Below are 11,397 nucleotides of genomic sequence, written 5' to 3'. Positions count from 1 at the left end.
TAATCGATTTATAATTAGTCTAATAAATTTATATTATAATATCTCTATTTCAATTTATAGGATTCTGACACAATTTATACACTCTATAATAATAAATAATTGTTGGAATCTATTTTTATATTTTTATATTTTATAATTATGAATAAACATTTATTCGCTTCCATATTTGTACTCTATATAATCATAATGTTCTTTATTATTAATTTTTATTATTATACATACTATATAGATATTCTGAGATCATGGGATTTGTATGTCTATTTGTCCCAAAAATTATTGGATTTGGGATTTGTATTAAATGAGATTATATGTACATATATTCAAGGAATAAATGACATTCTTCCCAAGTAATTTTCTCATTTATGGACCAAAATGTTACGGTAAAAGAGATAACTGCCAACTTGGTCCCTTAGATTGATTATCATTTAATGTTTGTCATCTGAAAGTTTAATTTCCACCTCCTTTTCCATACAATTTCTTGATTTTGGGGACATTTAAAGATGGATGAATCTCGAAACAAAAATGATTTCAAGTTGTGGAAGACTAGTTGCGGACTTGAGCTCCTGCTACGTATCTAATTCTTTTGGGATCTTGCTAATATATTTCTATGGCTAATGGTTCTTTGATAACTTTAGCCATCAAAGAGCAGGCCCTAGAAAGTTTAGGTTGATAGGAAGAATATACTACTAGTATATGCATAGATAAAATAAATAGGTTAAGTGGGGTAAATAGGTTAGGGAAAGAAAAAGTAGAGCATATTTTTGAGATGCCAATTCTACCCTTTTGAAGATTGGTTTAAATTTCTATTTAGCTGAAAAGAGATGGAATAAGTGCGTTAAATAACATTTATCCATCATTATTCTCCTTCTAAATGCATTCTAAAGTAATACAATGTGAACCACATTCTAACCCATAATGGTGGCACAAAGACCAGTTAGATAACAGATATGTGACAGTGCCAAAAGCTAAGTAATAATAAGCTCTAACATTGGTAATGAAAGATCGGCCTAGTTTATAAGTTTGATTTAATCGGACAAGTGTGGAGGCTATTGAGGGAAAGTATTGGATAAAACATCTTACATCATGATACAGATCGGCTTGGACTAGAGTTGATCATAGGCTGGACTTGGGTATAGAAAATAACAAATTTTAAATAAGCTCATCTCGAAGCCTGATTAAAAATGAATAGAGTTTAGACCCAAGGCCTGGCCCGTGATCAGCTCTAGCTTGGACGATGTCACTTGATCAAATTTGAGGAAAGCCGAAGCAATTAAAATAGACCACAAATAGATCAAGTAGGCCGATCTAGTTACCATGTTGCATTATATAAGATAGTCCAAGTGATATCTAAAAAGAGCTAATCGAACTGGACTAAGTGACTACTCAACGTATAGATCGAGTCTCGAAGAAGACAGAGAGCATAGGCTAATTATGAGTAATAGCCTATTTGAGAGGCTATGTGGATTATTCATGCGGCCAAGTCATAGACTAGATATATGGCGAAGATGCGGGGACAAAGCATGATGTGATTACCGAAGGACTAGGACATGAAAATTGGGACACATGATTGTTTCTGACTATGGTAACCATTAAGAGCAAGAGGTAATCGTAATCGAAGATGATAGGTGTCAATGCAAGACATGGGAAACTATCTGATGGTTAATAAAGAGATGTATAAATAATAAGGTATAATTTATACTAAATTGTATAAATAAAGATGAACTTTTAGCTCATTGTCATTAGTACGCTGTAATTCCCGTTCTCTTTTTCAAGAAAGTACTATGTATATAGCGAAAATCCTTAAAGATCAAGATGGTAGAACCCACTATCATACATCCTTTCTCAAGTTCGGACATAAGGGTCTGCTCGTGCATCATTCTAGACTCATTTTCCTTCTCCAATCTATCCCATGAAGGAATGAAAGGAGCCATGTAAGGTCGATTTTCTAAGATTGTGTTTGCATGCTTACAAATGCAACCTACTAGAAAAGGTTAGCCGCATAAAAAAATTGTATTCTCAAAGTATGGGTATTCTCAACTAGTTCATACTAATAGAAAGGATGTCTAAATATAAGTTGTATGATGACAACATGAAACACCGGCACTATTATATCACATCCTCTAGAGAACTTCAGCTCTGATGGTTAAGCAAAAAGCTGATTTCTAAAAATTATAACCCCAAATTTTGAACCCGTAGACTAAATAGGTCCCACTTGTAGAATTACTGCTCCAATTTAGAGCCTAGCATTCATCCAGCACAATTCGATCCGTAGGACACATAAACGCAAGGAAAAATTCTTGACATCTGTATGGATGAAGATCATCTCAGTCCATGTAAGTTAACAAAATGGCCTAGATTCAGAGAATTATCTGTGGCCCATGTTGTTGTGTAAGTGATCTTCTCAATGTACGTGTGCGTGCGCGCGCGCGCGCACGATTAAGAGAATTATCCGTGGCCCATGTTGTTGTGCAAGTGATCTTCTCAATGTACGTGTGCGCATGCATGCGGGCGTGCATGTGTATGCATGTGCATGCACGTTCATGCGTGTGCGTGCGTGCGTAGGTGTGTTGTGCGCGCATGCATGCATGCATGCGGGCATGCATGTGTATGCATGTGCATGTGCATGCGCGTTCGTGCGTGTGCGTGCGTAGATGTGTGCGCGCGGGTGCGTGTCTATCTATGTATCTATGGATGTATATATATATATATATATATATATATATATATATATATATATATATATATATATATATATATATATATATATATATATATATATATATATATATATATATATATATATATATATATATATATTAGGGGTGTAAATGGGCCGGATCGGGTCGGGTCATGAGTGACTCCAATCCAATCCGGTTTCTTGTTCAGGTTCTAATTTTGGATTCATACCCAACTCAATAGAAAATCGTGTCGGGTCAGGTCTAGCACTATAATTTTTGACTCAACAGGTCATCGGGTCGGATCGGGTCCATGTATATAACTCGAGCCTAATTCAAAAAATTTGGGTCCAGTTTGGGTCACCCATCATTGGCTTCAGAACTTGTTGCACCCGTGCAGGCTGCGGCCTATCGGCCCAAATAATTTTACAGATTCAGATCGGGTCGAGTCGTAGGATCGAAAACCCAAAATTATCCAAATTTCAAATAAGTCGGATCGGATCGAGTCGGGTCTGAATTCTGTAAACTCAGACTCGACCCAGAAAATAGATCCTATTTTAGTACCCAATCCAATCCGACACTACGGATGCTTCAAAATGGATTGTGTCGGATCATGGGTCAATCGGACCATTTGTCGCCTTATTATATATATATATATATATATATATATATATATATATAATGTATGTACGTACATATGTTTGCACGTATAGTTTAGCAAATCTGATAAAATATCATTTTTAAGTTGAGAAAAGTTGACACCCACAACCATGCATGCTATATCTATCTACATCCTCTCCACTCACGAGCATGGCCGGTTTAATAATCCTCGGCTCAGCTGGTTGGCACTCGAAAGCTCCATGTGGCATTTTCATCCTATTTCTCGAATCATCAGCCAACGACCTGAACTCCGGCTCTAATAGATTCAATCATCCGAGCTAAATTTAATGCATGAATCATGGTGGTAGGTTCCCACATATCATATATTCCAATATTCCAACGTTTATAGTTTCAGAATTCGTATATTTTGTGCGCTCCAGTTGGAGCCGTTAGAGGGAGGATTCTCTCCCGCGAAAAAGCCGCGGGCGATTGTGAATGCCGCCGTGGTGTCTGTCACAACGCGCCAAAAAAGACAGCCTTTTTTTTTATTTTTTTTATTTTTTTCCTTTTGGGAGGGGGGAGAAAGAGATGAAAAGGGCGTGATGTTCTTCGTTTGATCCGAGGGAGGGAGATGGGAAGCAGCTGGTCTGAAACTGAGAGGGAGAGAAAAGATTGACGAAAGATTGAATTTTTCTCACCTTCTCTCTTTCACATCCCTTCCTCCCTCCCCCTCTTACTCTCTCTCTCTCTTGCCCCTCCTTCAAGAAACCATCGCAGAAAGTCTCTCCTGACGAGGTCTCAAGAGTCCGTACCTCTTAGAATTTTGATTGGTTTTTTTCCCTTTCCTTTTTGATTGGTTTCGCGGCGGAAGATATGTCAATGCAGCCAAAGCCGAAGAGGCTTTATCAAGTCTGGAAGGGAAGCAACGTATGGATCTCTTATCTTCATTTCTTTATTATTCTTTTCATTTTCATGTTAAATTGTTTTTTGGATTTAGTCACTCCATTGGGGGATTCTTGTTTGGTTGTTGTTGGCCAAATATCGTCTATGTTTCAATTGATGAACGAATTGTGTAATGAGAGTTTTTATCTTAAGACTGGATTTGGACATGTGTGTCTTTGCCTCGTAATTTCGGCACATCATTATGAATTTCTTTAATTGTTGCACCTTATTTTATTAAAATTAGTTTTCGAATGATATAAATTTTCTCTCATTTATGATGCATTTAGAGATTCAGTTAATTTTCATCTCTCTATCAGCTATATCAGAACCTGCTTATTATTGATAGATATGATTCCGATCTCATTGATTTCTCGAAAGAAGATTGGTTTTGGAAAGGCATGTGAAATTTCTCTGACAATATTAAACCGCCACATTCGACATAATGATTAGTAACAACAGTTTCTAGATATAAAACAACAACCACCACCATCATCAATGCAATTTTCTGCAACTGGATCTGCGGATGTGTTTATTAATCAAGTTTCAATATGATAAGAGGATTGAATGGCGCTGCTGGGCTGCAGCCCCCTCTTTCACTCAATTATATTTAATATATTGGTATTCTGAAGACTGTAACTATAAACTTTTAATTTGGAGCTACTGCCCTCAGTATATGAGTTGCACATGCTTTATTTGTTAAATATATTGATTATTTGTTATTTGTCAGTTATTTTCTTTGCTGAATTTATGTTATGAATCATCAGACATGCAAACTAGATCATTCATTTTACTTTTGTTATCGATAAAGTTTAAAGAGGAGCTATGGATTCTCTTTTTCAGTTGTTTCAGTAAACTTGCTCTTCTAGATAGATTGTGGTTCTGTGAAGGCACTGCTGATAGTAAATTGGATGCTAGCTGATTCCAATAAGGAATTGGGGGGACAAACTCATAGTCAGATATAGTCTTTTCAGTCAAATGGACTCTGATTTGTGTACTTGAGGACATGCTGCTAAGGAATTACAAAAACTTGGTGTTTTTAGAAAATCTCACCTCATTCCAAAATGCACACAAAAAGGAAACCAACAAATCTTATCCCATCTAATTGAAGTTAATGTTATACATCCTTTTTCACCATTAATTTCTATCTCACCACTTCCATCAAGATTTTGTTACATCATTACCACCTCTTTCATGAATGCAATTGTAAGCCCTTCTTACAGAAGGCTTGGAGATTCATTGCACATTGCTGTACCATTTTGATCTCTTCTGAACATTTTTTTTAATTACAATTCCTAAGCTTCTTATGTGAACCCTATCTTTTTTTTTCCTGTGAAAGTATAATTATACCCTTTTTCAGTGTTATCACACATATACCTCCATTTTCTCTTCTCCATGATGCTTGCATTGTGTTAGGACCATCCAAACGATTGACGATACAGCAGTGTATGGCTAATTACTATCCTAAAAATAGTTTTCTTTTAAAGTTTTTCCTCTCATGATGTTGTTAGATCATCTTTTTTTTCTGGAGAAAACTAATTTGAAGGATCGAATATCATAAATTTTTTTTCCTCATGTAGTCGTTTTCATCAGACTCCTTTCAGATGTTCAGAAACTCAACTCTTAAAACTTATATGCTTGTTTTGAGCTTATCTGATTACTATTTATGCTTTTGACATAAGTAAATGAAATGGAAACAACTACTTATTACTTCCAAAGTAATGTCTTTTATATTGCAAAGGTTCACTGATGTTCGAAAAATTATCAGGTGTGATGAGATGTATAACACATTAATAATTGTGAAACCTCGTTTTATTCTTCTCAGAGGTTCTTCTGTGGTGGGAGACTGATATTTGGTCCAGATGTTGCTTCAATATTTCTAACTACACTTCTAATAGCTGGTCCAGCGATAACATTTTGTTACCAGATAATTTCAAAAATTCTCCATTATGAGAAGACTGGGGTCCAGGATGATCAAAGTCCAGTACTTGGGCTCCCAGTACTAGTTGTGACAATAGTCATCTTGATATCGGTGAGTGATGATTAAACAGTCAGCTGCATTTGTTCACCTATTGTCATTTGATGTTGTAAATTTTGTTTGATGTTATGGGTGCTTGTCTGATTGGTGATGCAGGATTTGGTTTTTCTCTTCACAACATCTGGTAGAGATCCAGGTATAGTACCAAGAAATGCACGACCACCAGAAGCAGATGAAGCATTTGATATGGCCACTCCATCTATGGAATGGATAAGTGGAAGAACCCCACATTTAAGATTGCCTCGGATAAGGGAAGTTTTTGTTGATGGTTTTGTTGTAAAAGTAAAGTACTGTGATACATGCTTGCTTTATCGCCCACCCCGTGCTTCTCATTGTTCGATCTGCAACAACTGTGTTCAAAAGTTCGATCACCATTGCCCATGGGTTGGTCAATGCATTGGACTAGTAAGTTTCAACAACTAGGATCACTTTTGTTTTTAATCAGCTAATCATTGATAAACACCAGGAGGACTGCAGCTCTGATGATTACAGATTTCTGAATATTTGAGTATCGATCGAATTGTATGTATGGACGATGGTAAACTAATAGCCTCATCCCGATCATCGGGTTTAGTCTTTTACTCTACCACTTTTTGTTATTAGCTGCTGCATCATCCATATATCCAAACTTTTCTGAATTCTTTCAACATCCTAATGTCGCAGAGGTATATCAAAATTCATGTCAGAGTTTAAGCTTTATCTTTATGACAAATCAGCCTTTATCTTTACCAAAAATCAGCCCCATATCTTCCTTACCTGGGTTAGGAAGTGGTATCACAGTGTTCGGGATGCACTAAATCTTTACCTTTTTGTCCTTGTTTCAAATATTTATAAAGCAAATTTTATACCTATCGGCCTAATCATGACTGGGTAGACTAGCTTCAGTGTTACTTAGTTTTGACAACCAATATTGTGTTGCCTTGCAGAGAAACTACAGGTTCTTCTTCTTTTTCATATCGACATCAACTATTCTCTGCATGTATGTCTTCATCTTTTCATGGCTGAACATTATTGGAGAAAAGAAAAACTATCATAACTCCATTTGGAAGTCCATGACAGGCGAGGTTCTGTCGCTTGTGCTCATTATATACACTTTCATTGCAGTCTGGTTTGTTGGCGGCCTCACTGTTTTTCATCTCTATTTAATTAGTACAAATCAGGTAACATTTTCACTACTGGAATGTGCTTGTTGATATTAGCACGTTGATTATTCAAATATTCAACAGATTAGTAATATCACCAATTGAAAGAGAATTAAAATTGGAGATTCTTTTTGAGACGGAAAGCTTGTATGTCCAAATTCTTGTGAGCACTCTTTTTTTTTTTGGGTGGGGGGGGGGGGGGGGGGGGGGCTTGTAATTTTGGAAAGATAAAAACCTTGTATGCATCTGAATGCTCTTGCAGGAAGAGACTGGTCCTTCATACCCAACTTTGGTCTTCTCTAAGTGATTGTTTAGCATATCCATAGAATTCTGCTTGAATAGTGTAGATTTAATTTATGCTGTACGTATGGATTGCTGCACCTTTTTTTTTATGTCTAAAACCTTTTGCTGTCAAAACTGCAGACAACCTATGAAAACTTTCGATACCGCTTTGATAAGAAGGAGAATCCCTGTAATAAGGGTGTCTTGGGAAACTTCAAAGAGTTGTTTTTCTCAAACATCCCACCTTCAATAAATGACTTCCGGTCATGGGTGCTTGAGGACACAGCAGAAATTGGATCCTATACTCCAAATATTGTAACAGATATCACCAACCCAAAGGACAAGGTTGATGTAGAAATGGGACACAAGTCAGACAGCAATTTGCCAATACCAAGCATATTGCAGATCTTGGATTACGATGCCATTGATGAAAATTTAAACTGCAAGCATAGGCATCAGGATGATGTGGTTGATCCTTTGGCTCTTCATGTGATTCCAGAGTCTATAGTTCGAGAACCAGGAGAATCTAACCATATCTGGGAAGGAGCAGATAAGGAAGCAATTAAAATGGTTGTAGATGACAGGGCTGACGACGGAACTTGCTCAAATGGAATCTCAGCTCCTATTGATCATGTTATCCATGTACCACAGACATGAGGTGAAAATTTTACTTCATTTTCCTTGTTCACTCTCACAATGTGTACTCATTTTAATTGTGAAAGCTAATTAGCATTATGAAATCATATCTTCAGGTGGACTGCAGATTCTGTTTTTCTAGAAAATTTAGATAATATGAGTTGAACCATTTAGTATGAATAGTAGATATGGACAGTCTGTGTCTTACATGTATGTTGCATTAACAACTAGAGCTCATAGATTCAGTGTAATACGAAATTGGTGAACTTGATTTGTCATTTAGAAGGCCAAACAGTCTCATCTTACATTGAAGCTGTATTGACTGCTAAGCACTCAGGAGTTCCAATTTCTTTTAAAAAAAAAGGAAAGATGGAAAGAGGAGGGGGGAGGAGGAGGAGTAAAACAAGAGAAGATTGCTCATTCAGGAAAAAGTTTCAATGCATTTTCTACTTTAGAATTTTTATTTCAGCATATGTAGAGAGCTTTACAACGTCTAACAAGAGCATGATGTTCAGCTTTTTTAACATATTACTCAACTATCCCAAGTAGAGAACTTGGAAAGACTTTTCTTTTGTCAGCTCATATTGAACACCTTGGTTCCTCAGTAAACTGCACAAATACTGTTACCACCCCCTGTTTTTTTCACTACTCAAATTTAACTTTATACATTCCACATTTTTTATGTAAAAACTTTCTTTTTTAGGTTTGGAGCAATAACTGTTCTTCTGTTGTTTTATAGCATGGAGCTGAATGCTGAACAGAGTAGAAAGAACTCATTTAACTCAATAGATCGTATGCAAATGACATAATAGGTATCACTATATAGCCTTGAAATGATGGCAGATACGAGATGAAAATTTGATGAGCTACTGAACAAGAAGTTGGGATGCTTACTGGAAACCATTCTCAGCATTGCAGCTTAATTTTTTTATTTAAAAAAATCCGTACCTCTGTAAAAAGTGCAAAATGATTAGTTAGAAAAGAACAAGTGCCAATGTACTGGGTACTTCAATTCTCTTGAAACAGTAACTTCATTTTTTAAGTCCAGTTGTACATTAGGAAAGATCATTTAAAAAACCTACAGCTTATTGCACCACACACCAGAATTTCAATTCTAGATTGGCTCTCTTTTCTGGATTAACAAGTATTCTATGTTCTATAATATTAAAAACTCAAAAACCATTACAACTTTGATTCATTAAGTGATTCTCATTAAATTTTGATTCTTTGGTAAGCTTTTTAGTTTCTCAAAGGGAATTTGTTTCTTCACCTAAATATCTAGTGAAAGTTGAAAACGGCAAAATCTGTAGCTGACATGCTAATAAAATAGGCCTCCCCTGCAAATTTTCCTTTTTAGGGTATTGCTCATTTGATGTGAAGCAACCTGAGAAGATCAATACAATATTTTGACAAACATATAGTTTGCAAACTCTCAAGCTGTTGCTCGATGATAAATGGAGCATCAGCTTAATTCCTAGCACATATAAAACATTGTTGAACTTGTTGCCGCCGAATTCAGACCAAGGTGGAAGTGCAGCTTGGACGACCCTGATGTCGGCTAGAAGCGAGCTGAGCAAGCTGATTGAGGCATCAGGCACTGGTCTCCTCCGCTAGGTGGCCTGCAAGAAGTCCACTTTCTAGAGAGTTTCCGGCGGAGGACCCTCCGATGCCTAAATCAGAATAATAAGACAACAATGTGGAAGAGAGAGATCTCAGCAGAGGATAGTCTCTATGAGTGATGGTAGCTTCTTATTATGAGCATACCTCAAGTCCCCCGGGTTGCCCTCTTTATATAAGGAAGCCAGACTTGTTGTTACCTGAGCCGACGGGACGTGCAATTACGCCGGACAACAGCCGGTGGTACGATCGTGGCGCGAGAATCAGTCCACGTGGGCAGAGTACAGCGCAAGTCTGATGCGGGACGTGGGGATGCCACGACTGCGTATTGTCAAGGTTGTCGGTTGTTAGGACTGTCAACTTTGGTCGACACGTGCCGATGGTTCTCTTCGACTGGCGACTCCTTGGTCGGAGCTAAAGTCGTTCACCTTGGTTTATGTCCGAGATCAGAAGGGTCGGTCTGGCCTGAGGTCGAGGTGTCCCATATTTTCTCCATCAGAACTTAGTCCAAGGGATACCTTCAAGCCCATAATTTTTTTAACGGACAGTAAACAGTTATATTACAAGAGCACATGCATCAAAGAACTAAAAAGGGTACCACATAGACAAAAAGTCGAAGAAGATGAAATAAGAGTTACTGCATGACCTATTTGCTCTGTGAAAGAGTAACTTGTTGTACCACATGCAGAGTAACTTGTTGTGCCAGTAGCTCAGGCAGAGTACATGCTATACAGGACTTTGAACAACAATTCCCCCTGTTTCTTTTACTTTGCATTCCGTTTAATTTCTATACTGATTTAAATACTCTATTTGTTAATAAATAAGTGCCTTCACATATTTGAATGCAGTGGCCAAGTGTTTCTTCCAAGACTTCAGATACATGCTTTAAGTTCTCAGATCCTGAAATGCCAGATTTGGATCTTGTAAATGTGAAGTTTATCTCCAAGATGTGTTGCTATAGATCCTGAAAAAGAAAGAGAACAGATGCATTCCTTCCTCTTTTCAATTAAGCTCAAATTTTGAACTCACATTTGTTGTACCAAGTAAGCAAAATATATTGAGGTCAAAATAATTGAGGCACCAAATGAGAGGGATGATAGATTGCTTTAACAATTCTCAGAGATCTGCTGTATTTTGTCTATTTTGTAGATGAGCTAGTACTGTCTGCTAATGAGCAAGATAACTACTGAATCATAATCTCATTTTTGGAACATACCATGACCGGAAAGTGCAGTGATTATGTGAACAAATGACAGTGCACACCAGCTGACCATCTTAAGGTAGAAATTATCCGACAACCGACCGTCCAACTGAAGACCTGAACTGGTTATAGGCGACAAATTCAGCATTTAGTTGACATCCTGATTTACAATTATTTTATGAGGATATAACGGCAGTTAGTTGATGTTCCAATTGCCACATTACTTATTTTGACACACTTGAGGCATTAGTCAGATGTTTCCTTTCA

The 11,397-nt window shown here is 37.1% G+C and overlaps 1 protein-coding gene across 2 annotated transcripts; it reads left to right on the top strand.

Annotated features, from left to right (window-relative positions):
* Window positions 1–3,849: 3,849 nt before the first annotated feature.
* Window positions 3,850–11,142, top strand: LOC103705008 (probable protein S-acyltransferase 4). Of its 2 annotated transcripts, XM_008788569.4 has the most exons (6): window positions 3,853–4,202; window positions 6,040–6,246; window positions 6,349–6,657; window positions 7,179–7,412; window positions 7,818–8,334; window positions 10,778–11,142. In XM_008788569.4, the coding sequence occupies exons 1-5, from the start codon at window positions 4,149–4,151 to the stop codon at window positions 8,331–8,333; spliced, it is 1,320 nt and encodes a 439-aa protein (XP_008786791.1). In that variant the 5' UTR covers window positions 3,853–4,148; the 3' UTR covers window position 8,334; window positions 10,778–11,142. The 2 variants fall into 2 exon arrangements, with proteins under 2 accessions (XP_017697750.1, XP_008786791.1); XM_017842261.3 differs by lacking the exon at window positions 7,179–7,412 and having other exon boundaries at window positions 3,850–4,202.
* The last annotated feature ends 255 nt before the right edge of the window (window positions 11,143–11,397 follow it).

Source organism: Phoenix dactylifera, chromosome 12, assembly GCF_009389715.1.
Source record: "Phoenix dactylifera cultivar Barhee BC4 chromosome 12, palm_55x_up_171113_PBpolish2nd_filt_p, whole genome shotgun sequence".
Classification (NCBI taxonomy): Eukaryota; Viridiplantae; Streptophyta; class Magnoliopsida; order Arecales; family Arecaceae; genus Phoenix; species Phoenix dactylifera.
Note: the sequence above shows the minus strand (reverse complement) of the source record. Positions and strands in the feature narration are given on the sequence as shown.